General features: G+C 40.4%; 1 protein-coding gene across 3 annotated transcripts in view; it reads right to left on the bottom strand.

The window, feature by feature from the left end:
• LOC135544492 (atrial natriuretic peptide receptor 2-like) overlaps positions 1–25178 on the bottom strand; it is a 45045-nt gene that overhangs the window by 3590 nt on the left and 16277 nt on the right. For 2 of the 3 annotated variants that reach the window (XM_064972145.1, XM_064972144.1), the window contains 11 exons: positions 19501–19621; positions 17489–17584; positions 16260–16337; positions 14257–14361; positions 13974–14045; positions 10525–10684; positions 10247–10402; positions 9644–9812; positions 7934–8080; positions 7067–7190; positions 52–120 (listed from right to left, as the gene is read on the bottom strand). In XM_064972145.1, coding sequence (XP_064828217.1) covers positions 52–120; positions 7067–7190; positions 7934–8080; positions 9644–9812; positions 10247–10402; positions 10525–10684; positions 13974–14045; positions 14257–14361; positions 16260–16337; positions 17489–17584; positions 19501–19621 — 1297 coding nt within the window. The remainder of the gene's footprint in view (positions 1–51; positions 121–7066; positions 7191–7933; positions 8081–9643; positions 9813–10246; positions 10403–10524; positions 10685–13973; positions 14046–14256; positions 14362–16259; positions 16338–17488; positions 17585–19500; positions 19622–25178) is intronic. The other variant, XM_064972146.1, reaches the window with a different exon arrangement.

Genomic DNA, 25178 nt, shown 5'->3' with positions numbered 1-25178 from the left:
TGATTATATCACTGGTTGAAAATAACGAAAAACATGATTACTCTGACTTACCTTGTACACATCAAAATTATCGATGATGGCATCAAAGCAGGTGTAAAGATCATTCAGCACCGTCACAACCTACGGAGAATTTAGAAATACTTTAGGTACAGTACTCAGGTAAACTAGAAACAGTTGTTCATGGTTAAAACGGTCAGAAACACCACCACTAAAAGCATATTACCGTTACTCTTCTGCTCCCTCAGTCTCTATTTCAGAAATACTTATTTAGCTAGTGGCAAACTTTTGTGAAACGAAGCAATTTCAAATAAAGTGTCCAAAGATAGTAAATTCCACTTTGTGCGTTCATGAGGCATGTTCCATTTGGTTTGCCCCTGTGATTGATGGAGATGTGGTTCTGCATGAACTCCCAATGGTTCCCCCAGTCAGATGAAAATATGTCTGTCTGTTCCCCCGCCTTGGGCCAGTTCCCAGAAACTCAGATTACTGAGAAATGCATTTGCATGAGTAAAACAATGCATCAGACTAAATACTGGGAACACATTTTCAAAAAAAGGATTCAGAATTTTAAGATAAATAATTATGTAAAATATCAGCTGTTTATTCAAAAAGAGATATGAAGTGTTTCATGTTCTCATTCATCAAACGTTTCACTATTGTAATGACCCTGAGTAGCTATTAGTTAGGAGATTCAGTGTGCTCATGGAGAGAGAAATGGGGCTCAGAAAACTATTTCAGTGCTAGTTTATACATTTCTTTATTTCACCGTTATATAACCAGGTAAGCCAGTTGAGAACAAGTTCTCATTTACAACTGTGACCTGGCCAAGATAAAGCAAAGCAGTATGACACAAAGAACACAGAGTTACACATTGGATAAACAAATGTACAGTCAATAACACAATAGAAAAATCTATATACAGTGTGTGCAAATGTAGTAAGATTAAGGCAATAAATAGGACATAGTGACAAAATAATTACAATTTAGCAATTAAACACTGGAGTGATAGATAGTGCAGAAGATGAATGTGCAAGTAGAGATACTGGGATGCAAAGGAGCAAAAAAATATATAACAATATGGAGATGAGGTAGTTGGGTGGGCTATTTACAGATGGGCTGTGAACAGGTGCAATGATTGGTAAGCTGCTCTGACAGCTGATGCTTAAAGTTGGTGAGGGAGACTCTAGCTTCAGTGATTTTTGCAATTCGTAGCAGAGAACTGGAAGGAAAGGTGGCCAAAGGAGGAGTTGAGCTTTGGGGATGTCCAGTGAAATATACCTGCTGGAGCATGTGCCTCTATGGTGACCAGTGAGCTGAGATAAGGCGGGGCTTTACCTAGCGAAGACTTATAGATGACCTGGAGCCAGTGGGTTTGGCGACGTATATGAAGTGAGGACCAGCCAACGAGAGCATACAGGTCGCAGTGGTGGGTAGTATATTGGGCTTTGGTGACAAAATGGATGGCACTGTGATAGACTGCATCCAATTTGCTGAGTATAGTGTTGGAGGCTATTTTGTAAATTACATTGCCGAAGTCAAGGATCGGTAGGATAGTCAGTTTTTATGTTTAGCAACATGAGTGAAGGATCCTATGTTGCGGAATAGGAAGCCGATTCTAGATTTTTTATTTTTGGATTGGAGATGCTTAATGTGAGTCTGGAAGGAGGATTTACAGTCTAACCAGACACCTAGGTATTTGTAGTTGTCCACATATTCTAAGTCAGAACCGTCCAGAGTAGTGATGTTAGACGGGCGGGCGGGTGCGGGCATTGATCGGTTGAAGGGCATGCATTTAGTTTTACTTGCATTTAAGAGCAGTTGCAGGTCGCGGAAGGAGCGTTGTATGGCATTGAAGTTTGTTTGGAGGTTTGTTAAAACAGTGTCCAGAAGGGCCAGAAGTATACAGAATGGTGTCGTCTGCATAGAGGTGGATCAGAGAATCACCAGCGGCAAGAGCGACATCATTGATGTATACAGAAAAAAGAGTCGGCCCAAGAATTGAACCCTGTGGCACCCCCATAGAGACTGCCAGAGGTTCGAACAACAGGCCCTTCGATTTGACACACTGAACTCTGTCTGAGAAGTAGTTGGTTAACCAGGCGAGACAGTCATTTGAGAAATCAAGGCTGTTGATTCTGCCGATAAAAATGCAGTGATTGACATGAGTCGAAAGCATTGTCCAGGTCGATGAAGACGGCTGCACAGTATTGTCTTTTAACGATGGCGGCTATGATATCGTTTAGGATCTTGAGTGTGGCTGAGGTGCATCCATGACCCGCTCGGAAACCAGATTGCATAGTGGAGAAGGTACGGCGGATTCGAAATGCTCAGTGATCTGTTTGTTATCTGTAGTTGAAGTTTCAGATGGGCGTATCATTATTTGTTAAACCATTTCGACTTAATCTAATATTTAATTATATACAGTACCAGTCAAAAGTTTGGATACACTTACTCCTTCAATATTATTATTTCATTTTTTATTACTATTTTCTACATTGTAGAATAATAGTGAAGACATCAAAACTATGAAATAACACATATGGAATCATGTAGTAACCAGACAAGTATTAAACAAATCAAAACATATTTAATATTTGAGATTCTTCAAAAGCAGCCACCTTTTTGAATTTAATTCAATTTATTTTGAGCTACAGACATTTACAACAATGTGGACCCAGAGGATATCAAAGTATTAATTAAAATGCTTATTTCCAAAGTGGTCCTTGATGGTAAAACAATAACACGATTAAAAGAGATGACAAAAATACAAACAACCATAAATACATTCATGTATATTGACATCCTAAAAAGTGGCACTTTTCAATGCACTTCTCCCTAACCTTAAAAATCAACCATATTCATTTCACATTATAACAATCTATTAACTGCACATCATATCGATCCTTCAAATAAATACACCAAACCAGCATTAGGGACACAATGGGCAGTGGGGTAGTTTCCCTTACTTAGACAACCTTCACCAAATTAAAAACGATGCCTGCTTTTTAAAGCCATTTTTACTTTTTTTTTTGCTTGATCTCCAAGGGAAGGCTATTACATGGACAAATGCCTGTATGGAAAAAAGTGCTCCTCGCAGTACTGTTTACTTTTGGGATTTTTAATGTGGTCAAAAAGGTGGATAAGGCAAGTATCAGTGGAATGAGCTATTGTAAAGCCAGATTGTAGATCATAAAGTAGTTTGTGCTCAAGAAAGTATCCCTCAAATTGATTAAAAAGAAATCTCTCAATAACTTTAAATAAAAACAAATCATTTGTGATACCTTTGCTATGGTAAAAGTTATTAATAAAAGACTGGCCAGTGTCCAGAGCAGATGGGTAACTTTTTAACCAGAGATGAGGCTATAGTAAAAAATGTGTTAAAATAATTTGCAACCTGTGCCTGGTCATAACATAAAACATCATTAATATCCAGGCCAATACTACAGGATTTTACCTTATGGGGATTTTTTTAAGCGAATGTCCTTTAAAATTTTCCACAGTTTATGGGGCTGAAGTTGTCAGTAACGGCATATACCCTTTGCTTTGATGACAGCTACTGTATGCACACTCATGGCATTCTCTCAACCAGCGTCATGAGGTAGTCACCTGGAATGCATTTCAATTAACAGGTGTGCATGGTTAAAAGTTAATTTGTGGAATTTCTTTCCTTAATGCGTTTGAGCCAATCAGTTGTGTGGTGACAATGTAGGGGTGGTATATATAGGATTGACCAATTTGGTAAAAGACCAAGTCCATATTATGGCAAGAACAGCTCAAATAAGCATAGAGAAACAAGAGTCCATCATTACTTTAAGACATGAAGGTTCGTCAATACGGAAAATGTGAAGTTTCTTCAAGTGCAGTCGCAAAAACCATCAAGCGCTATGATGAAACTGGCTCTCATGAAGACCGCCACAGCAAAGGAAGACCTTAGTTACCTCTGCTGCAGAGGATACGTTCATTAGAATTACCAGCCTCAGAAAATGCAGTCCAAATAAATGCTTCACAGAGTTCAAGTAACAGACATCTCAATATCAACTGTTCAGAGGTGACTGTGTGAAAATCAGGCCTTCATGGTCAAATTGCTGCAAAGAAACCACTACTAAAAGACACCAATAAGAAGAAGTCTTGCATGGGCCAAGAAACACGAACAATGGACATTTTTTGTTCCATTTGAGATTTTTGTTCCAACCGCTGTGTCTTTGTGAAACACAGAGTAGGTGAATGTATTATCTCTGCATGAAGCATGGAGAAGGTGGTGTGATGGTGCTTTGCTGGTGACATGGTCAGTGATTTATTTAGAAATCAAGGCACAGTTAACCAGCATGGCTTCCACAGCATTCTGCAGCGCTACGCCATCCCATCTGGTTTGTGCTTAGTGGGACTATCATTTGTGTTTCAACAGGACAATGACCTAACACCCCTCCAGGCTGTGTAAGGGCTATTTGACTAAGAAGGAAAGTGATGTAGTGCTGCATTAGATGACCTGGCCTCCACAATCACCTGACCTCAACCCAATTGAGATGGTTTGGGATGATTTGGACCGGAGATTGAAGGAAAAGCAGCCAACAAGTGCTCAGCATATGTGGGAACTCCTTCAAGACTGTTGGAAAAGCATTCCAGGTGAAGCAGGTTGAGAGAATGTGTGCAAAGCTGTCAAAGGCAAAGAGTGTCTACTTTGAAGAATCTAAAATATGTTTTGTTTAACACTTTTTTGGTTACTACATGATTCCATGTGACACTTTTTTGGTGTCTTCACTATTATTCTACAATGTAGAAAATAGTACAAATAAAGTGAAACCTATGAATGAGTATGTGTGTCCAAACGTTTGACTGGTACTGTATGTTAACTAAACAGAGCACTAAATGGTTGATGAGATACCTGAACCTCAAAGCCACACTAATGTTAAAGAATACTCTGCGTTCTGTAGTCTTAATTAAATAGATCCGTGACCTGAAAATCAAATGGGTAGAAGAACTGACATTCAATATACTGTATTACATTGCTACTAAAAGCTAGTGGGTGGATTCTTAGCTCTGGGCTATATGAACATTCATTTGCTGAAAGGTAGATGTATGACTGTTCTTGTAAGTAGCTTTCTGCTGGATGTATAGAATTGATCAGTCTGGGTAAAAAAAAAAAACTGTGGTCCTTCAACTGGTTTTGCCTCGGAATCCAAATTGAACCAGGCTGTCTCAGTTGCGATACAATATTCACATCATGAAAAATAATTGCCAAATTACAATCTGGAAAACCAATTTTTATGCTACACAGATAGTAAATGTAGCAATTACATGACAAGGGAACAACATTCCCACCTCTTTCATTGTCAATAATACAACTTTGCCCATATTCATGATAAAGAATGTTGATAAACTTACTGGCTTGAGACCACAAAATTAACCAAAAAAGTACTGCTAACAGCACTATATTGAAAATATTGTGATTGAAATCAAAATCAAATTATTTAAAAAAGTAACCTCATCATTTCTACACACTTTCTACTTGATTTACGTTGCTTCAATTCAGAATGCAGTATTTTTTAAATTATTATGTTTTTTTTTACTGACACCCGCAAGCCACTCAAAGCCTCCCGCAACACACCAGTGTAGAATCGCTGCTGTAAAGTATCTTCACAACTTTAGGAGAAACACTCCAGTAACACCATCTTAATTCCTGGCACAAGTTGCACCAAGAAAAAAACCTGGTTCCTCTGGATACATTCTGAATGACCAAAATGTTTGGAGATAAAAATAACATGTTGGGGCACTGCACGTAAAACCATTGAGACCATTACAACAATCCCATCGGCCTTTCATCCTCATACAGTACATTTAGACCCTGTTGAAGGGAGTCTCTCAATGATATGAGTGGTCTTGAAATCTTCTTCATCTGAGAAAGAAATTCCATTGCAGCTATGGCATCCAGTGACTCAACAATGCGTCAATATGCTCTCAGCTCTCAGTACTATTTTGAGTTGTGGCCTCAGTGTGGGAATGCTTTATACTAGGAGACATACGGAAGGTGCTCTAATAGGCTCTGTGAGGTTACGTAAGTGACAAAGAAGCTCCTCTTCACATTCTCTTCTTTTCTTATAATGAGCTGTTGGATCAGCATATATTTAAACTTTCATGTCAGCTACCTCGGAGTGTCTTGGGAGAGAGTTGACATTGTAGTCATTTAGCAGACACTTTTATCCAACGCGACTTAGAGGAGCAGATAGGGTTAAATGCCTTGCTCAAGGGCACATCAACTTGATTTCTTTACCTAGTCGGCTCGGGATTAGAACCAGCGACCTTTTGGTTACAACATTCTTATCCTCCCAAGTGGCGCAGCAGTCTAAGGCACTGCATCTCAGTGCTAGAGGCGTCACTACAGACCCTGGTTCGATTTCAGGCTGTATCACAACCCGCTTTGATTGAGAGTCCCATAGGGCGGTGCTCAATTGGCCCAGTGTCGTCCGGTTTGGCCGGGGTAGGTCGTCATTGTAAATAAGAATTTGTTCTTAACTGATTTGCCTAGTTAAATAAAGGTTCAATAAATATAAACGCCACCCATACAGGAAGTCTAATTTCCCACAGTGAATTAATACTTTGACTCAATAAATATTGAGTGCATTTTACTTAGCAAAACTAACTGCACATACATATGGTATTCAAAGTCGGGGTCGACACATTTAATAAAACAAATAACACACACACACACACACACACACACACACACACACACACACACACACACACACACACACACACACACACACACACACACACACACACACACACACACACACACATATATATATATGAAAGATAGACGAATAAGTAAATGTATTTATTGGCTCTCTTAATTTCGATAAGAGAGAAGAAAATTATCATTTTTTGATGTAAACATTTTAATCTACTGATTTTATTTACGAGTCATTTGTATGGGGTGGGGTCCCAAGAAATTATAGCAAAAAAAAAAAAAAAAATGAGGCTCCCGATAAGAAAGTTTGAATACCATTGTGTAAGGTATGTATCTGATGTTGGTTAGTAGTGGATATCTCTACGGACAGTTGTTTACCTGCAGTGGTGTACTCTCAGCTGACATTGATGTGAAGCCAACAATGTCACTGAAGTAGATTGTCACACTGTCAAACGCCTCCGCTTGGACCGTCTCCCCTCGTTTTAGCTGCTCTGCTACTGAGCTGTGGATAAGAGAACACAAATTTAGTAAAACAATGCAGAGTGAAATGCTAATACAGACCTATGAATCAACAGTGACAGTAAGCTTGGCAGCTACGGTCCACAATGAATAAGGGAAGTTATAGTATAAGCAGATCCTAACAGTATCACTTCCTTTCCATGAATATTTTAAAGTACAGTAATTACATTAAAGAGCCAGAGGCACAGTGTAGCACTAGTAGCTAGGTTAACCCAGGACTCTGGTCAAATAGGCTGAATTCTGCAGTGAGAGAAGGTATCGCTCCGTTTTCCCAGGCCTTTTTCTGCCTGTCAAAAGGGCTTAAAGTTGGGGGGAGACATTTGGGCAGACAATGGGATGGTAAATGAGTGTGACTACACCACTGAGACAGACAGCTTAAATAGACTGAGGACATGGCTTGTCATTTGCTGCTTTCGTATTATCAGAGGTGTTTAACCCCCCTATCACATTTCTCCTCCGAGTTCTGGTTAATGAGAAGTTTGCTTGTCAGCTCCCATCTTGCCTTGCCCTTTCATCCCCTCTCTGCTTACGTAACTGTAAATGTGTATATTTAAAACAAAGTGTGAGATAGAAGTGAAAGCTGATGCACTCTTCCACGCCGAGGAATTTAAACAATGAATAGGTGGAACGGCACAACACAGAACATTTTCTCTGTTTGATAATCAGAAGTTCAGATGTATAAACATAATAGTGCAAGAGGAGAATCCAAATAATAATTATTCTGACTGTGGCAAGATCTGGTAAAGTAGATTTTCGGCTTTTCTCTTCTCCTCCAGGTAGGCTTGCGTTCGTTCCTCTACCAGGTTCTCCAGGTTGTTGGCGTACTGCTCCATCCTGGACAGCAGGTTGTTCAGAATGCTGGTACTTCCCTCCCTGTGACACAAACAGACAGAAAGATGACATGCCCATTCATTCGTTGACATTCTAAATGAAAAACCTTTCCATTCCATTAACCTCACCTAATATGGTCTATTCAATGCGTATTTCAGAACTGACTTCATGGTCGTACTTTTCAGACCCTTTGTATATACAGCACAGTGGTTGAGTCATTCAGGGCTATACTGTAGCTGTCCAGTACTGTACACTCAGTGTTTGGAATCTTTCCCACATCTCTAATGGGTCATAGATCATACACCCACATGTAGAGGAACACGACGCTAAATCAAGACATTAAATACAGACGGTGGTAAATAGCAGTGCATCAAGGGTAATCACGTGAAGGATACACAGCTTACTCTCTTAAAGTACACTATATACTGGCCCCGGCCCTGAATCATAAGGATTGTCACTGAGGACTGAGGACCCATAGGAAGGGAGAGATTTCACATTCTTTACCCAGCCGAATGGTTATCATAGTAATCAAGGTCACTTACAGAGAAGTCAATTCAGCCATTTGTAATACACAAAGTGAGAGCCCCTTATGTGGGCTACATCAGATCGTTTACGACACTGATTACTAAAGACCCTGTTTGTTCTTGTGTCCTTCAGCCAGGGTTTCACACACCAAAAATAACACGCCATGAGCCACTACGTCAATAAATTATATTTACGTAATGAAATGAAGTGCTTCTGAGAGGTATCAATCATGTCTCTCTTACCTCAGGCCAGTGGAATTGGCCAGAAGTATCACTGAGGCTAGCGATGCAAGTGGCTGTATGTTAACGTGACAGACAGACTGATCCAGAGCCCTGCTTTGAGCCACACGGCCAAGCCGCCAGTCAATATAATGAACCACAACCTGTGTTGTGATCTCTCTGTCACAACTGTCAGAATTCAAACGGAGTATGTCTAACTCGCCAAAACAAACAGCCTTTGTACTTGTAAGAAATACAGAAGCGTTGAATGACATGAAAACAGTTTTGCAGCAAGGGGACACATCTGATAGTGGGGGTGTTGTAGGGAAAAGGAGTATGGCCCTGAAAGCTTGATCCGGTGACAAAACAAACACCAGGGTCTGATTTCCTCCCACGGCTCATAAAGCACTTGGTTTTCTTGGTTGCAGAGGTCACTCCACATCTTCAAGGTTTTCTGGATTTTGATCAGAAGGTAGATCACATATTTCTCCTTCTGTGACAGGTCTGCCCAGCTCAAGGGAACACGCACCCACACAGAAACCAAAATATGAATCTGAATAATGCATGGGGTAGGCCATGAAGAACAACAAGATAAATATAAACTCCACACTTGTGGAGGATGAAGACTTCCCATCGCTCTGATCTGAAATTATTTGTGTGTGATAGGCAGCACCACTTTCTTTCATCTTATTTATATTAATGCTATTCCCTTTTCTAGCATCTCTTGATAATATCAGCTTCTTTCAATTATTTCCTCCATTCTCCTTTTCAAGCATCTTGATAAAAATAAATCCAAAGAAAATATGATCTACATGGATGAGCTAGGCAGCCATTTTGGGGCATGGTGGTGATCAGTGCTCACTTGTTGAGTTTGGTGATGTAGATCTTGATATGGCTAAAGTCGGGCCGCTCGACGGGGTCCTCGGCCCAGCAGCTGTCCATCAGGATGGTCAGCTCCTCACAGTGGCAGCTGTTGTCTGTGGTGGGCCGGAAGTAAGGCTTCTGGCCGTTACGCACCTTCTGCACTATCTCTGCAGTAGTCAAGATAGGGGAGTGTTAGTGTGTGTGTGTGTGTGTGTGTGCGTGCGTGCGTGTGTGTGTGTGTGCGTGCGCACTGCAGTCTCTGGGAAATGGATCGATCCATAAAGTCCTAGGGAGAACTGAAACCAGCAGTACTGCAGCCCTTGAGCCAAGGACTGGAGTGGTCCAACCCGGAAGATGATTTTCTTTATGCATTAGGGAACATGCATGAAGGAGGAAATGGGGCAAAAAGGTTAGTCTTTTTGGTCTTAATTCATGTTAAGGGTTAGGCATTAGGGTTAGCAGAGTGGTTAAGGTTAGGTTTAAAATCAGATTTGATGACTTTGTGGCTGTGCCAGTTAGTGACCACTCTGCAGAGCTGCCTCCAGTACATGAGTCATTACAATAAATGCCAACCTGCATTTATTAGCATAATTAGTTTTACCTTTGGGGCTCAGATCCATGCCGTCCACATAGAAGGGTCCATTCCTCAGGGCTATCTCCTGGAGTATGATGCCAAAGCTGTACACGTCTCCTTTCTGTGTGCCCTGTGGAGGGTGTCTGTCGTAGATCAACAACTCAGGGGCCGTCCACAGCTTCTCTAGAAACACAACAAACTCACATTAACCACTGAGCATCTTCTCCTTTATCCAATCCTCCATTTTGTTTTCTTCCATTGGTGAAGAGGCAAAGTTATCACCTCGGCTGGCAATGTTGACCTACTTGCATAGAGTGCGTGCGAGTCGTCATTTTCACATGATGAACGGAAACTGGCCAGGCCGTAATCCGTAATTTTCAACACAAATCGACTGTCCACCACACAATTAGATGACTTCAGATTTCCATGGGAGCCGATGTAGCTGTTGTGAAGATAGTTCATTCCCTGACGGAGCAAGCATTAAATTGACCGTTCAAAAATAAATATCCTCCAGTATAGCATACATGAAAACATACACATCTGATCATGTGGAAATAATGTGTTTTTAGTTTGATCGAAATAGAAATGTGTTGCACAGAGCTAAGTGTTTCAAGTAGTACATTTCACATGGGAAATCTAATTCCTACGGGGACACAAAAAGTGCACTGTCATGTATATGTCTAATATTTGTAGGAGCGTATGTCAGAATGTGGCTTATAGTGCCTTTTGCTTGTTAGAAAGTCCCTGTTGTTGACAGCTTGACGGACTGTTATTTTAACAGCAATTTGGTTAATTTCCTCCATGATCCACATAAAAAAGCCCTTTTGTTAGAGCAGGCTAAAAATAATTCTTGAAAATACATGGATGATTACATTTGATTAAGCAGAAGGAATTTTGTAGCGAGGTTGTCATTATGTTGCTTTCTAAGTTTTCAACCTGGACTAGATGCAACATAGTAAATGTAAATATGTTTCCCTGTAGCATGAAATGTTACATCACATATGATGTTACAATTTGTATGATATGTTACAAATTGCAATTCGTACAATATGTTACATTTACAATACGTATAATATGTTACGAATTCCAATTTTTTGTGGCTTATATTAGGTAGGTGGCTAACGCTAGCTAGGTGGGTGACGTTAGCAAGGCTAGGGGTAAGGAGTTACGGTTAAGAGTTGGGTTAAAGGGGTAGTCCTTTCCTGCAGTCAAACGAGCTAGGGGCCTCATGGGTGGAATATTAAATGTTTAAGAATTCCTTAATTACTCAACATCATTTGACACTCCGGTGTTTCTTTGTAGAACGGTTTTATTATGTCAGTCTTTTGTGATGTACAGTACCAGTCAAAAGATGGATACACCTACTCATTCAAGGGTTTTTCTTTATTTTTACAATTTTCTACATTGTAGAATAATATTGAAGACATCAAAACTATAAAATAACACATATGGAATCATGTAGTAACAAAAAAAAAGTGTTAAAAACAAATCTAAATATATTTGAGATTTTTCAAAGTAGACACCCTTTGCCTTGATGACAGCTTTGCACACCCGGCATTCTCTCAACCAGCTTCATGAGGAATGCTTTTCCAACAGTCTCGAAGGAATTCCCAAATACGCAGAGCTCTTGTTGGCTACTTTTCCTTCCCTCTTCGGTCCAACTCATCCCAAACCATCTCAATTGGGTTGAGGTTAAGTGATTGTGAAGGCCAGGTCATCTGATGCAGCACTACATCACTCTCCTTCTTGATCAAATAGCCCTTACACTGCCTGGAGGTTTGTTGGGTCATTGTTCTGTTGAAAAACAAATGATAGTCCCACTAAGCGCAAACCAGATGGGGATGGCGTATCACTGTAGAATGCTGTGGTAGCCATGCTGGTTAAGTGTGCCTTGAATTCTAAATAAATCACTGACAGTGTCACCAGCAAAGCACCCCCACACCATCACACCTCCTCCTCCATGCTTTATGGTGGGCACAACACATGTGAAGATCATCTGTCCACCTACTCTCACAAAGAAACAGCGGTTGGAGCCAAAAATCCAAAATTTGGACTCATCACACCAAAAGACAGATTTCCACCTGTCTAATGTCCATTGCTCATGTTTCTTGGCCCAAGCAAGCCTCTTCTTATTATTGGTGTCCTTTAGTAGTGGTTTCTTTGCAGCAATTCAACCATGAAGACCGGATTCCTCTGAACAGTTGATGTTGAGATGTGTCTGTTACTTAACTCTATGAATCATTTATTTGGGCTGCAATTTCTGAGTCTGGTAATTCTAATGAACTTATCCTCTACAACAGAAGTGACTCAGGTCTTCCTTTCATAGCGCATGATGGTTTTTGCAACTGCACTTGAAGAAACTTTCAAAGTTCTTGAAATTTTCCGGATTGACGAACCTTCATGTCTTAAAGTAATGATGAACTGTCATTTCTCTGTGCTTATTTTAGCTGTTCTTGCCATAACATGGACTTGGTCTTTTACCAAATTGTATACCTCCCCTACCTTGTCACAACACAAATGATTAGCTCAAATGCATTAAGGAAAGAAATTCCACAAATGTACTTTTAACAAGGCACACCTGTTAATTGAAATGCATTCCAGGTGACAACCTCATGTAGTTGGTTGAGAGAATGTCAAGAGTGTGCAAAGTTGTCATCAATAAACTCAAATATAAACTATATTTTGAGTTGTTTAACACTTGTGGTTACTACATGATTCCATATGTGTTATTTAATAGTTTTGATGTATTCACTACACTTCTACAATGTAGAAAATAGTCAAAAATTAAGAAAAACCCTTGAATCAGTAGGTGTCCAAACACTTGACTGGTCCTGTATATAAAATGTAATATTGGGATGAAACTTCTAAATGTAATACATTTCAACTCTATATCTGACATGCTACAGGTGTCTTATTTTTTTAAAGCCCATAACCATGTGTGTGAGGTGTATACTTTAGTTTCAAAGTAAATTTGTTTAAGACTACCAAGAAAAAAATTATGTGTGGGGGAAGGGTTAGCTAACATGTTAAAAAGTTGCAAAGTAGCTAGAAAGTATTAAATAGTTGCAAAGTTACTAATTACCTAATATGCTAAGGTGGTCCGTAATGAGATTCAAGCACGCAACCTTTGGGTAGCTAGACGTTCGTGTTATATGCCCAGCCACTGCTGGTTTTGCCTTAAGTAACCGTCTGACTTATGTAACCACACCAAACATAACATATCATACTAATTTAAGTGTCCCGGATTTAAATTTACTATGTTACTTCTAGTCTATGAGACCAGAGTGAAGTATTCGGTCATACTAAGTGTGATGCCAATGTAAAGGGCGTCACACTGCTTGATTAGCGAGCAACACCTCCTCCTGATTCAGCTCATGACGAGGCTCGAACCCAAGACCTCTGTCTTGCTAGCACACGTGACCGCCCTCCTGAAACGTGTTACGAGTCGGCGCCACGCAAAAAGCTTGCTATTCGCTGGTGTAAGTGGGGACACTTCAGCCGGAGAAGTAAGTTTCACACATCCACATGTGCTACATCAATACCTACTCTCTCTAATATTCATTAGACATTCTTATTGAACCTTTATTTAAGTTTACAATGATAGCCTACCCCGGCCAAACCCTCCCCTAACCCGGACGACGCTGGGTCAATTGTGCGCCGCCCTAATAAGGTACCCATGTGACCTCAAAACAACCCAACTGCAGTTACAATCATAGTACATGTATTGTTGGCTGCTGTCAAACAGGACACATACCTTGACTATGTCGTTGATGAGTGAATAGCGGAACATCCAGTCCAGATTGATGCTCTCATTCTCCAAAATATCCTGGAAGTAGAAGTACAATTTTCATCTGACATCTCCCTGTTTCACATAACGTATCCATCATTTGAATGAATAATAAATGAATGAATAATAAAATTAGCAAGACCACACCGAATGGTAATTTCAATATTCTAGTTGGTCCAAGTGATTATACTTGGCAAAACATGCAAACACAATTGAAATGCCATTAAACGGAATGATTGTGAGATCTTACCTGAAGACTACCTCTGGGACAATATTCAGTCACGATGCAGTTGTTGGGAGGGTCAATGCAGGCACCGATGAATCTGGTTAAATGATTGAACTGCACATCTCTCATCTGTAAACAAACAAATTGACATTCAAATCTCTCTCTCTCTCTCTCTCTCTCTCTCTCTCATATGGCAATAGATATAGTTTTTCCATTCTAGAAAAGCAACCCCAAAAATAGCACCTCATCAGAATAGTCCATTTACAGCGTGCAGGTTTTGGTACAGTGTCTTTTCTACACGTTGAGTATAGCATTCCCTCATTGGCCATCCAGTTGACACGTGCATGTGAATAACTTGGGCCGGGAGGTTATGAATGAGGCAGTGTTGTGGGAACTTACAGCATGTGAAAAAATGCAGAGGTGTTGAAAGGAGGTACTGGCTCTAATATGAGTGCATAGCAGTCAAACGTGTAAAAGGCACTACATGGAAAATTATCATTAATTCCATGTCCTCTTTTTACAACCTGGGATCTCATCCAAAAATGAATCATTTCAAATAAAAGCATACAAAACAAAATCCTATAAATGATGTTCGGGCTTGTCACATAGGAAAGCGTTGCGTGCTCTGTATTTAAAAGTTCCATATGATGTGTATGTATAAACAACAGAGCGAAATTGAATCCAGTCCACACATCTCTGTTTCAATACATCCATGCCCTGGCAGGGAGGATGTGCATAATACCGCTGAGCAGTGTGAAACTTCCAAAAACAGTGAGAATAACCTGTACAGTGTGTTTTGGTTTGGGGCCGATTCACTAACAGAGGTGAGTGACAGCTGCTGAAACACCAAAACCAGGGAGTCAGTTGCTCCTGTTTCACAGCTCAGGAGAAGTTAGCATACCCTTTGGCCTATATAATTTCCCCTGCGGAACACTAGCAAAGGGAGGATAGGAGAGAAGAGGGGGAGGATAGCCTCAAAGACAAACGGTTAAGTTTCCATTGGCAGGCCCCTCTCTCCCTCATCTGGTCGGCTCTTTCATGAGCGGGGAACTGACAGCCGATCAGGTCCCTGGGGCGCCTGATGAGCAGCCAGCTCAGACTGGTGTCTCTCCTGAGTGCGCCGCCCACCCGCCATCGCTAAGTAGAGGCATCCAGGGCCTGCCCATCCACTGGGCCACAGTTCAGAGGGAGAGAGCGAGGGGGTGGGGGCTAGGCTGCCCAGAACCTTATCCATGGCACAGATGATAACTCAATTAATACAGACCCAGAGATCCGATAATAGCACTGACTAACGTCTGGCCTTTCATTAGCCTCAAACTAATATGTTTCAGCAATGTTTTGTCTTTCCCACATCGTGTTTCAAGTCGGACGTATTCTTTTTTCCACATTTCTCTGTCACTGTCTCATAAAAAGTCATTCCCAAAATGGAGACAATTTTCTTCATCCACAGCTGTTGCAGCTGATGTTGGAGGACGTTTGAGGATCGAGTCTTTAACAGCAGCAGCACAGGTTCAGTAATAAGTTCTCTCCTGTAGCGGCGTGAAAGAGGCCCTCCTTCGAACAACTTGGTAATGATTCAGCACCCCCCCCCCCCAATGCCCACACTGGTTTCACCACCTCAGTGGGAGAGCCTCATTCAAATACTGCTGCTGTAGAGGGGTCATAAACAGAGGCATGCTCGCCTAAAACAACATGAGGCAGGGCCCCGGTAAAGGGACATTCAACTCTAGTCCAGGAGGGTCAGACTGTTTACTAGTTTAGACCCATGTCCTTTCATCGGTGACTGGTTCAAACCTGGGGAAATCAGGTGAGTGGTCTCTATAGCAGCCAATAACACTAAATCATCAATGACGTATAAGAGGGAAAAGACCACTCGCTGGACTAATCTTAACAAACGCTTCAGGAATGGATACCCCTCTGCAGTGAGGCAGTAAGGAGTTAAACAACCCACCAGACTTTATGACAATAACTTTAAGTAATAACAGCAGACATACACAGTAAAACATTGGGTACTGGTCTGGACTTACATGTTTGAGCTCGAACAGCACTTGTCTGGTCAGCTCGATCCTCTTCTTGTTCACATGTTTGATGGCCACCAGGTTGCCCTGTGTCAAAGAGATAAAGAGATGGAGATTAAAAACCTTCTACTGCAGGTTGAGCGACAGACTGCTCTGTAGTGTACTGGGACTATAGAGATATGTTCTTTAGTAGGGTTTCCCAAACTCAGTCCTGGGTCACCCCCCTGGGTGCACGTTTTAGTTTTTGCCCTAGCACTACACAGCTCATTGAAAGAATCAACTCATCATAAAGCTTTGATTATTTGAATCAGCTGTGTAGTGGGCAAAAACAAAATGGCACCCCTGCGAGACCCCAGGACCGAGTTTGGGAAACCCTGGCCTATAGTATTATTTTTCTATGACTGTGACAATTCAATAGGAGAGACCTAAATGTGACCATCTATGGGATCTGTGTGACGGACAGGCATCCATTCATTGGGAAGAATGATAAGGACAATTATAATATTTAGATGCACTATTGTAAAGTGGCTGTTCCACTGATGTCAGAAGGTGAATTCACCAATTTGTAAGTCGCTCTGGATAAGAGCGTCTCCTAAATGACTTAAATGTAAATGTAAATAATGCTAATGGGAACATATCTACGCATATTTTTCACAGAAATCTTGAAAGGTAAAGGGGAAAACACACGGGACAATAGGTGGACTATAGTGTAGATATAATAGTGTATGGTTTATATGCCAGCTGTATTTAACATCTGTTCTATGCTACTGAGATGGAGAGTTATATCTGTCACTTTGATATGTAAAGATAAGTCAATCTACAGAGAAATACCATCAAATCCAAGGTGTGAATTCTAACTAGAAAAAGTGAGAAAAATACACAAACTTTGGATACTTGATCATAGGGATATAATCATATATGGTTGAATAGAAGAACAAACTAAACTGTTACATGTAGCCAACAGCCACGTATCAACATTCAAGGCCTGACATTGATATTATATTCCTCCACCCTCTCAATAGACTCATTAAACAGAGACATTAACAACAACAACAAGTTGCTAGCGGTGTCCAGACTGCGAGGTGGGATGTGAACCACACTCTGTGTCTCACCAGCCATCTGAGCTGAGCTCTGCGGAGCTCGCCCACTCTCCTATCCATCTCCTCTGTGAGCATGCACATGTGTGGGTGTGAAGGAGTGAGCAGAAGTTGAAAATATCAGAACTCACAAAGCCTTACCTTAAAATAGCCTGTTTTAGCAAATAGCTGATATTTTCCATGGGCAGTTATCAAGGAGCCGTAGCTGGAGCCTCTCTGGAAGGAGTAACAAGTATCCTTTCTCAGATAAGATACAGTCAGAGAAATGTTCAGGTACACTACAATTAGGTTCAGTTTGGTTATTATTAAATGTACAAATATACAATGCAACGATACAATGTTCACTGATACAATTGAGTTATTTTCAGAGCTTTAACATTTTATTCAAATTTTATCTCAAAACATTTTTGAAAAAGGCTCAGTGTATATTTGCCAGGTAAATGAAGAATTGGCATGTTTTCATATGCCAAACAGAATTCTGGGGAGATGTACGTGTAGGAACGAGCGTGCACAGGGTGAATGAAAAGGGAGTGAGGGAATATATTAAGTGTCAGCATGCACCACATATTAGTAAATAATGCAAATATTGGCAACACATGGCATACTGGAAAATACATTTGTTTTGTAAATCAACATGTTTTCCACAGTTATATCCCAGGAATTGGACTGAAAACTTGTAATGAAGAAAGTGTGTGCATGAATTCCTGTACTGTAAGTGTGTAATTATTGGCACCCTTGATAAAGATGAGCAAAAAAAAGACTATAAAATAATGCAAATACTGAGCTATATTGTATGCAAAAAAATATATAAATTGTTATTTTATACTAATACAATTGCTCAGAGAAACAGATTTTGTTTAACAAATAATAAAAATATTATTAAAAAAATTAGTAGCACCCCTGTTTGCAGTACTCTCACTCTCCCCTTGTGAAGATAATGACACTGAGCCTTTCTCAAACAAATTGGAGAACACATTGGGAGGGATATTAGACCATTCCTCCACACAGAATCTTTCCAGATCCTTGATATTATTTGGTCTACTCTGCTCTTATGAACTGCCCTCTTCAATTCAAACTACAGGGTTTCAATGTTGTTCATGTCCGGAGACTGAGATGACCATGGCAAAATGTTGATTTTATGGCCAATTAACCATTTCTTTGTGGATTATGATTAGTGCTTGGGGTTGCTGTCTTGCTAGAATATCCACTTGCAAATGTCCTGGTACTTGGTAAAGTTCATGATACAAAGGCCCCAGAACCAGTGGAAGACAAAACATAAAAAAGATCCACAACCACATTTTTCTGCATATGCTTCTGTTTTTCAACGCCAAACCCACCACTGGCGTGTGTGGCCAAAGAGCTCTATTTTCATGTCACCTGACCAAAGCACCGGTTCAAATCCAATGTGCCAATGCAGTTGATCAAACTCCAGGTGGTGCTATGGTCAGATAACATGAAAATAGAACAGGGGTGCCAATCATTTTGTCGACAAGCTATTACTTTGTTAAACATAATCTCTTTCTCGAAGCAACTGTTGTAATATAAAAAACAACAACATATGAATTGTATGTATGTATGGGCCAGACTTGGGGATATTGTAACAATCATTTAATATGAGTCTGCCATTGCAAACCCTGCAACCTTCAATAAACCACTGGGAAGACTTTCAAGAATGTGTAAACTAACAAATGATTTGGACCGTCTTTCACTCCTTCTCTGTCTTTCTCTTTTTCTCTCTCAGTGTAAAACATGTTCTGTATGTAGACACTGACATGTTAACACATGTTAATGCCATGTTTGCTATTTTGTTTGCTACTAAACAATAATGACAGCAATAATAGTACCCAGAGACAGATATCTATCCTCTGTGATACTTTAGGTCTATAGAGAGGATGAGCCTTTTCATTTCACTGACTAAAATGGAATTCTAATCTGCCAGAGAAACAAGAACGTCTTAATCTCTGACGCACTGCAGTGCCAGGACTACTGATAAATTGAAATTCAATATTAAGATCAAATTGTGAGAAAATTGTTTAGGCAACCAGCATGTCATAATATGAGATTGCTCTGAATGACTAATATACAACATACTACAGACCATTCATTGGTTTGAACTCTTGATTCTTGACAGGATATTTCAGAGACAAACGTACCTGTGAGAGTGTCAGACGGCTGCCTGCTTTTTTGGGATATTTGTTGGGGCTCTCAAACTGCAGGTCCTCCCACTTTATCCTCCACAGCATTCCAGCCAACTCCTTCTCCAGCTTCAGCTTCCTTCAACAGGAACAGCAGGAGGACACATTAATAAAGGGGTTTACAACAAAGGCACAGAACTGAACGCTCACATGTGGATGCAGTATGCATGGAATGGTTGTTATCAGATTGGTGAAACAGAAATGACAGAATCATCAGTCATGACAGAATCATTACTGATGAGCAATGTATTTGTGATTTTTCAACCGAATTGAAACTTGCCATTTCAAATGAGATATTTATCTTTTTGTCAGTAATATTTTCTCAGATATTATCTGTTAAATGCCGTTGTTGAATTATTTGGGTTCAGTAGTCTAACAATGTCAGAGGGTATAGTTTGAATTGTAAACAGCTCTACTAAAAAATGATCAAATATAAGTTGTGGAATAGTGAATAATAAGTCTGTAATAATGTAATGCTACAATGCTTCCTCCTTCATGTTGATCGAACGGCAAGTTACTGTAACTGCAAGTTAACAGGCCAACAGAAAATACTGGGTGACCAAAAATAGCCCACTTAAATATTTATTGACATTTTAATTTTCAGGTCACTGATTTCAGGACGTTTTTTCTGGTGTTATTTTTAAAACACCAGTATAACTGGCAGTCACTCCGAGACTTGGAAGAAAATCCAAGTGAATCAACACATCTGGTGCAGATCTCTCAGGACCTGATGTTTCTCAGCATTCACCGATTTGCTGCAAAAAGTCCATGTTTTTAAAATGAAACTATTTTCCTCAAGCATAGCTCAAATGTTGAGAAAGTGAGCATTTTGCGGGGGAAATCCTTATTAGTTTGACACATTGAAAAGAGCAGAGCCCACACATTCCAGGCCAATCTAAAAGGTGTAAAACACTTCCAGATGGTGGCAGTGGATTATTGCAGCGTTTGCATATTGGTGGATTTTATGCTTCTACTGAGCCACCCGAGTTGGCCCCAGAAGAGACTATTATTTGTTTCTTTTAGAGCACATTTTCAAGTCAAACAGTCCAAAAACCTTTTGCTGGGTCCTAACATTGAAAACCTCCATGGCCCTGCATTCCAGACAGTTTAGAGTATTAAAAAAAGGCACTGGGCTTTCAAGTGACTCCTTGACTAAGCAGGAAACTGTTTTAAATTCTGTTTTTAATAGGGTTTAAATTCAGAAACTTCAAAAACAGACATAAGTTGTACCAAACAATAAGAACTACAAGATAAGTTGGTGTCTGATCAGTTACAATTAGTAAAAACAAAAACCAGAGACACAAATCAACAAACAATCAATTTTGTAACGTTATTTGTTCCATGCCGGTGGGTATATAAGCTCTCTGGACTGTGCTCGTATGGAAGAATGGAAATTTCACATCATTGCAGGGGAGCAGCGCAACCTTTCAGGGCAGGAAACACCATTAAACCAATTATCTCTTCCCAAAAAGTATTTTTCTATTTAAAGGCCTTCGTTTGCAGGCCTCTGGCAGCCGCAGCACCAGAGTGTGGGGCTCCACACTAGCTCTATTGTTTCATAAATCCCATATGTGAATACCTTTGCTGGACCAACTCTCCATTAAACTACATAGCTTAGTAGGTTCTGCTCAACTTCCCGCTCACACTGCACACACATTTAAACCCTAGTCAGACGCCATTAGAAAGCCAAGCTGACCCTCCTTTGAATGGTGCACGATACACATGGAAGAAAATCACACAATAAATGGTGACGTCCGTGAGAAAATGTGTGTTCACATTTGGTATAAGAGAACCCCATATATGACCAAACCATGGAGTTTCATTTAAAGCTAATGCCCCACAAATATGTCTATATGCACTTGTTTCTGTTTCACTTTTCAGTCTCTAAGACATACATTTTTTTTACCCCCTTTTCTCCCCAATTTTGTGGTCTCCAATTGTTAGTAGTTACTATCTTGTCTCATCGCTACAACTCCCATACAGGCTCGGGAGAGATGAAGGTCGAAAGCCATTCGTCCTCCGGAATACAACCCAACCAAGCCGCACTGCTTCTTAACACAGAGCGCATCCAACCCGGAAGCCAGCCGCACCAATGTGTCGGAGGAAACACTGTGCACCTGACGACCTGGTTAGCGTGCACTGCGCCCAGCCCGCCACAGGAGTCGCTGGTGCGCGATGAGACAAGGACATCCCTACCGGCCAAACCTTCTCTAAACCGGACGAGACTAGGCCAATTGTGCGTCGCCCCACGGACCTCCCGGTCGTGGCCAGCTGCGACAGAGCCTGGGCGCGAACCCAGAGTCTCTGGTGGCACAGACCCCTAGACCACTGCGCCACCCGGGAGGCCCAGGCATACATTTGAAAGAAACTGTGATAAGTAAAGATAAAGATTTGGTCATTAACATCCTGACAAATAGAGAGGCAAATTAATGTTTTAATATTTAAAACATAATTAATATGAATTATCAAGGTTCCACGACGGACAATATTAACATCAATAATTGGGGTGACAGAAGATGCTTTTATTTACAGCTCAAAACTCCAACTGCATGAAGAGCAAGCGCAAACATTCACATTTCTCTAGATAGACAGGGTTCAGAGTAACAATTATTTTCCCAGCAGATGCATAAGCACACTGGTGGGTTTTTTTGCCACCGCAATTAAAAAGCCAATTATGCCAAACTATAACTTATTTCTGAAAACTCACTACAACTCTAGATCAGTTCACAAACATGTTTGTAGCAAAGTTCAATACAATGTGAGTGGGGATCAACCAAAGATCTCAGTCTACATTCAGTGTAAAGAATAATAACAAAGTAACGTGTTAATGGTTATTATGCGAGTGTAACGATGCAGGCGTTACAACTACAGTGCCTTCAGAAAGTATACATACCCCTGGACTTATTACACATTTTGCTGTGTTTCAGGCCAAATTCAAAATGGATTAAATCAAATGTTTTTCCTCACCCATCTACACACAGCACCACATAATGACAAGGTAAAAATGTGTTTTTAGAATTTTTTGCTAATTTATTTCAAATGAAATACCAAAAATATCTCACAGAAAAATATCTCACATGATTCCATATGTGTTATCCGTAGTTTTGATGTCTTCGTTACTTTTCTACAATGTAGAAAATAGTAAAAATAAAGAAAACCCTTGAATGAGTATGTATGTACAGTTGAAGTCGGAAGCTTACATACACTTAGGTTGGAGTCATTAAAACTCGTTTTTCAACCTCTCCACAAATTTCTTGTTAATAAACAAACTATAGTTTTGGCAAGTCAGTTAGTGCATCTACTTTGTGCATGACACAAGTAATTAATCCACAATTGTTTACAGACAGATTATTTCACTTATAATTCACTGTATCACAAATCCAGTGGGTCAGAAGTTTACATACACTAAGTTGACTATGCCTTTAAACTGCTTGGAAAATTCCAGAACATTATTTAATGGCTTTAGAAGCTTCTGATAGGCTAATTGACATAATTTGAGTCAATTGGAGGTGTACCTGTGGATGTATTTCAAGGCCTACCTTCAAACTCACTGCCTCTTTGCTTGACATCATGGGAAAATCAAAAGAAATCAGCCAAGTCCTCAGAAAAAAATTGGACACCTCCACAAGTTTGGTTCATCCATTGGAGAAATTTCCAAACGCCTGAAGGTACCATGTTCATCTGTACAAATAATACTACGCAAGTATAAACACCAATGGGACCACGCAGCCGTCATACCACTCAGGAAGAGGACACCTTCTGTCTCCTAGAGATGAATGTACTTTGGTGCGAAAAGTGCAAATCAATCCAGCAACAGCAGAACAACAGCAATGGACCTTGCAAAGATGCTGGAGGAAACAGGTACATAAGTATCTATATCCACAGTAAAACGAGTCCTATATCGACATAACCTAAAAGGCCGCTCAGCAAGGAAGAAGCCACTGCTCCAAAACCGCCATAAAAAAGCCAGACTGCAGTTTGCAACTGCATATGGGGACAAAGATCATACTTTTGAAGAAATGTCCTCTGGTCTGATGAAACAAAAATAGAACCGTTTGGCCATAAGGACCATCGTTACGTTTGGAGGGAAAAGGGGGAGGCTTGCAAGCTGAAGAACACCATCCCAACCGTGAAGCACGGGGGTGGCAGCATCATGTTGTGGGGTGCTTTGCTGCAGGAGGGACTGGTGCACTTCACATAATAGAGGGCATCATGAGGTAGGACAATTATGTGGATATATTGAATATTGTATATCTAAAGATATACAGTCAGGAAGTTAAAGCTTGGTCGCAAATGGGTCTTCCAAATGGACAATGACCCCAAGCATACTCCAAAGTTGGGGCAAAATGGCTTAAGGACAACAAAGTCAAAGTAATGGAGTGGCCATCACAAAGCCCTGACCTCAATCCTATAGAAAATTGGTGGGCCGGACTGAAAAAGCGTATGCGAGCAAAGAGGCCTACAAACCTGACTCAGTTTCACCAGCTCTGTCAGGAGGAATGGGCCAAAATTCACCCAACTTACTGTTTAAAGCTTGTGGAAGATTACCGAAAATGTTTGACCCACGTAAACAATGTAAAGGCAATGCTACCAAATACTAATTGTGTGTATGTAAACTTCTGACCCACTGGGAATGTGATGAAAGAAATAAAACCTGAAATAAATAATTCTCTCTACTCTTATTCTGACATTTCACATTCTTAAAATAAAGTGGTGATCCTAACTGAACTAAGACAGGAAATTGTGTACGAGGATTAAATGTCAAGAACTGGGAAAAACTGAGTTTAAATGTATTTGGCTAAGGTGTACGTAAACTTCCGAATTCAACTGTACATAAGTATTCCCACCCCTGAGTCAATACTTTGTAGAAGCACCTTTGGCAGCAATGACAGCTGTGAGTCTTTCTGGGAAGTCTCTAAGAGCTTACCACACCTGGATTGCCCATTTTTCTTTTCAACATTCAACTGTTTGTTGATCCTTGCTAAACAACCTTTTTCAGTCTTGTTTTTGATTTTCAAGCAGACTTAAGTCAAAACTGTAACTTTAGGTTATTGTGCTGCTGAAAGTTAAATGAATCTCCCAGTGTCTGGTAGAAAGCAGACTGAACCAGGGTTTCCTCTAGGATTTTGCCTATGCTTAGCAACATTCAGTTTATTTTTTATACTGAAAAACTACCCAGTCCATACCCATAGAATGATGCAGCCACCACTATGCTTGAAAATATGTTGAATGGTACTCAATGTGTTGTATTGGATTTGCCTCAAACATAACACTGTCACATTTTTCACAGTGTTACTTTAGTACCTTGTGAACAGGATTCATGTTTTGGAATATTTTTTATTCTGTACAGGCTTCCTTAATTTCACTCTGTCAATTAGGTTTGTATTGTGGAGTAACTACAATGTTGTTGATCCATCCTCAGTTTTCTCCTATCACAGCCAAATTCTTATTTGCAAATGGCGACGCTGCGCCGCCCTATGGTACTCCCAATCACGGCCGGATGTGATACAGCCTGGATGATTAAACTTTGTAAGTGTTTTAAATTCACCATTGGCCTCATGGTGAAATCCCTGAGCGGTCTCCTTTCTCTCCGGCAACTGAGTTAGGAAGGACGCCTGTATCTTTGTAGTGACTGG

The sequence above is a fragment of the Oncorhynchus masou genome, chromosome 8 (genome assembly GCF_036934945.1).
Source record: "Oncorhynchus masou masou isolate Uvic2021 chromosome 8, UVic_Omas_1.1, whole genome shotgun sequence".
Lineage (NCBI taxonomy): Eukaryota > Metazoa > Chordata > Actinopteri > Salmoniformes > Salmonidae > Oncorhynchus > Oncorhynchus masou.
Note: the sequence above shows the minus strand (reverse complement) of the source record. Positions and strands in the feature narration are given on the sequence as shown.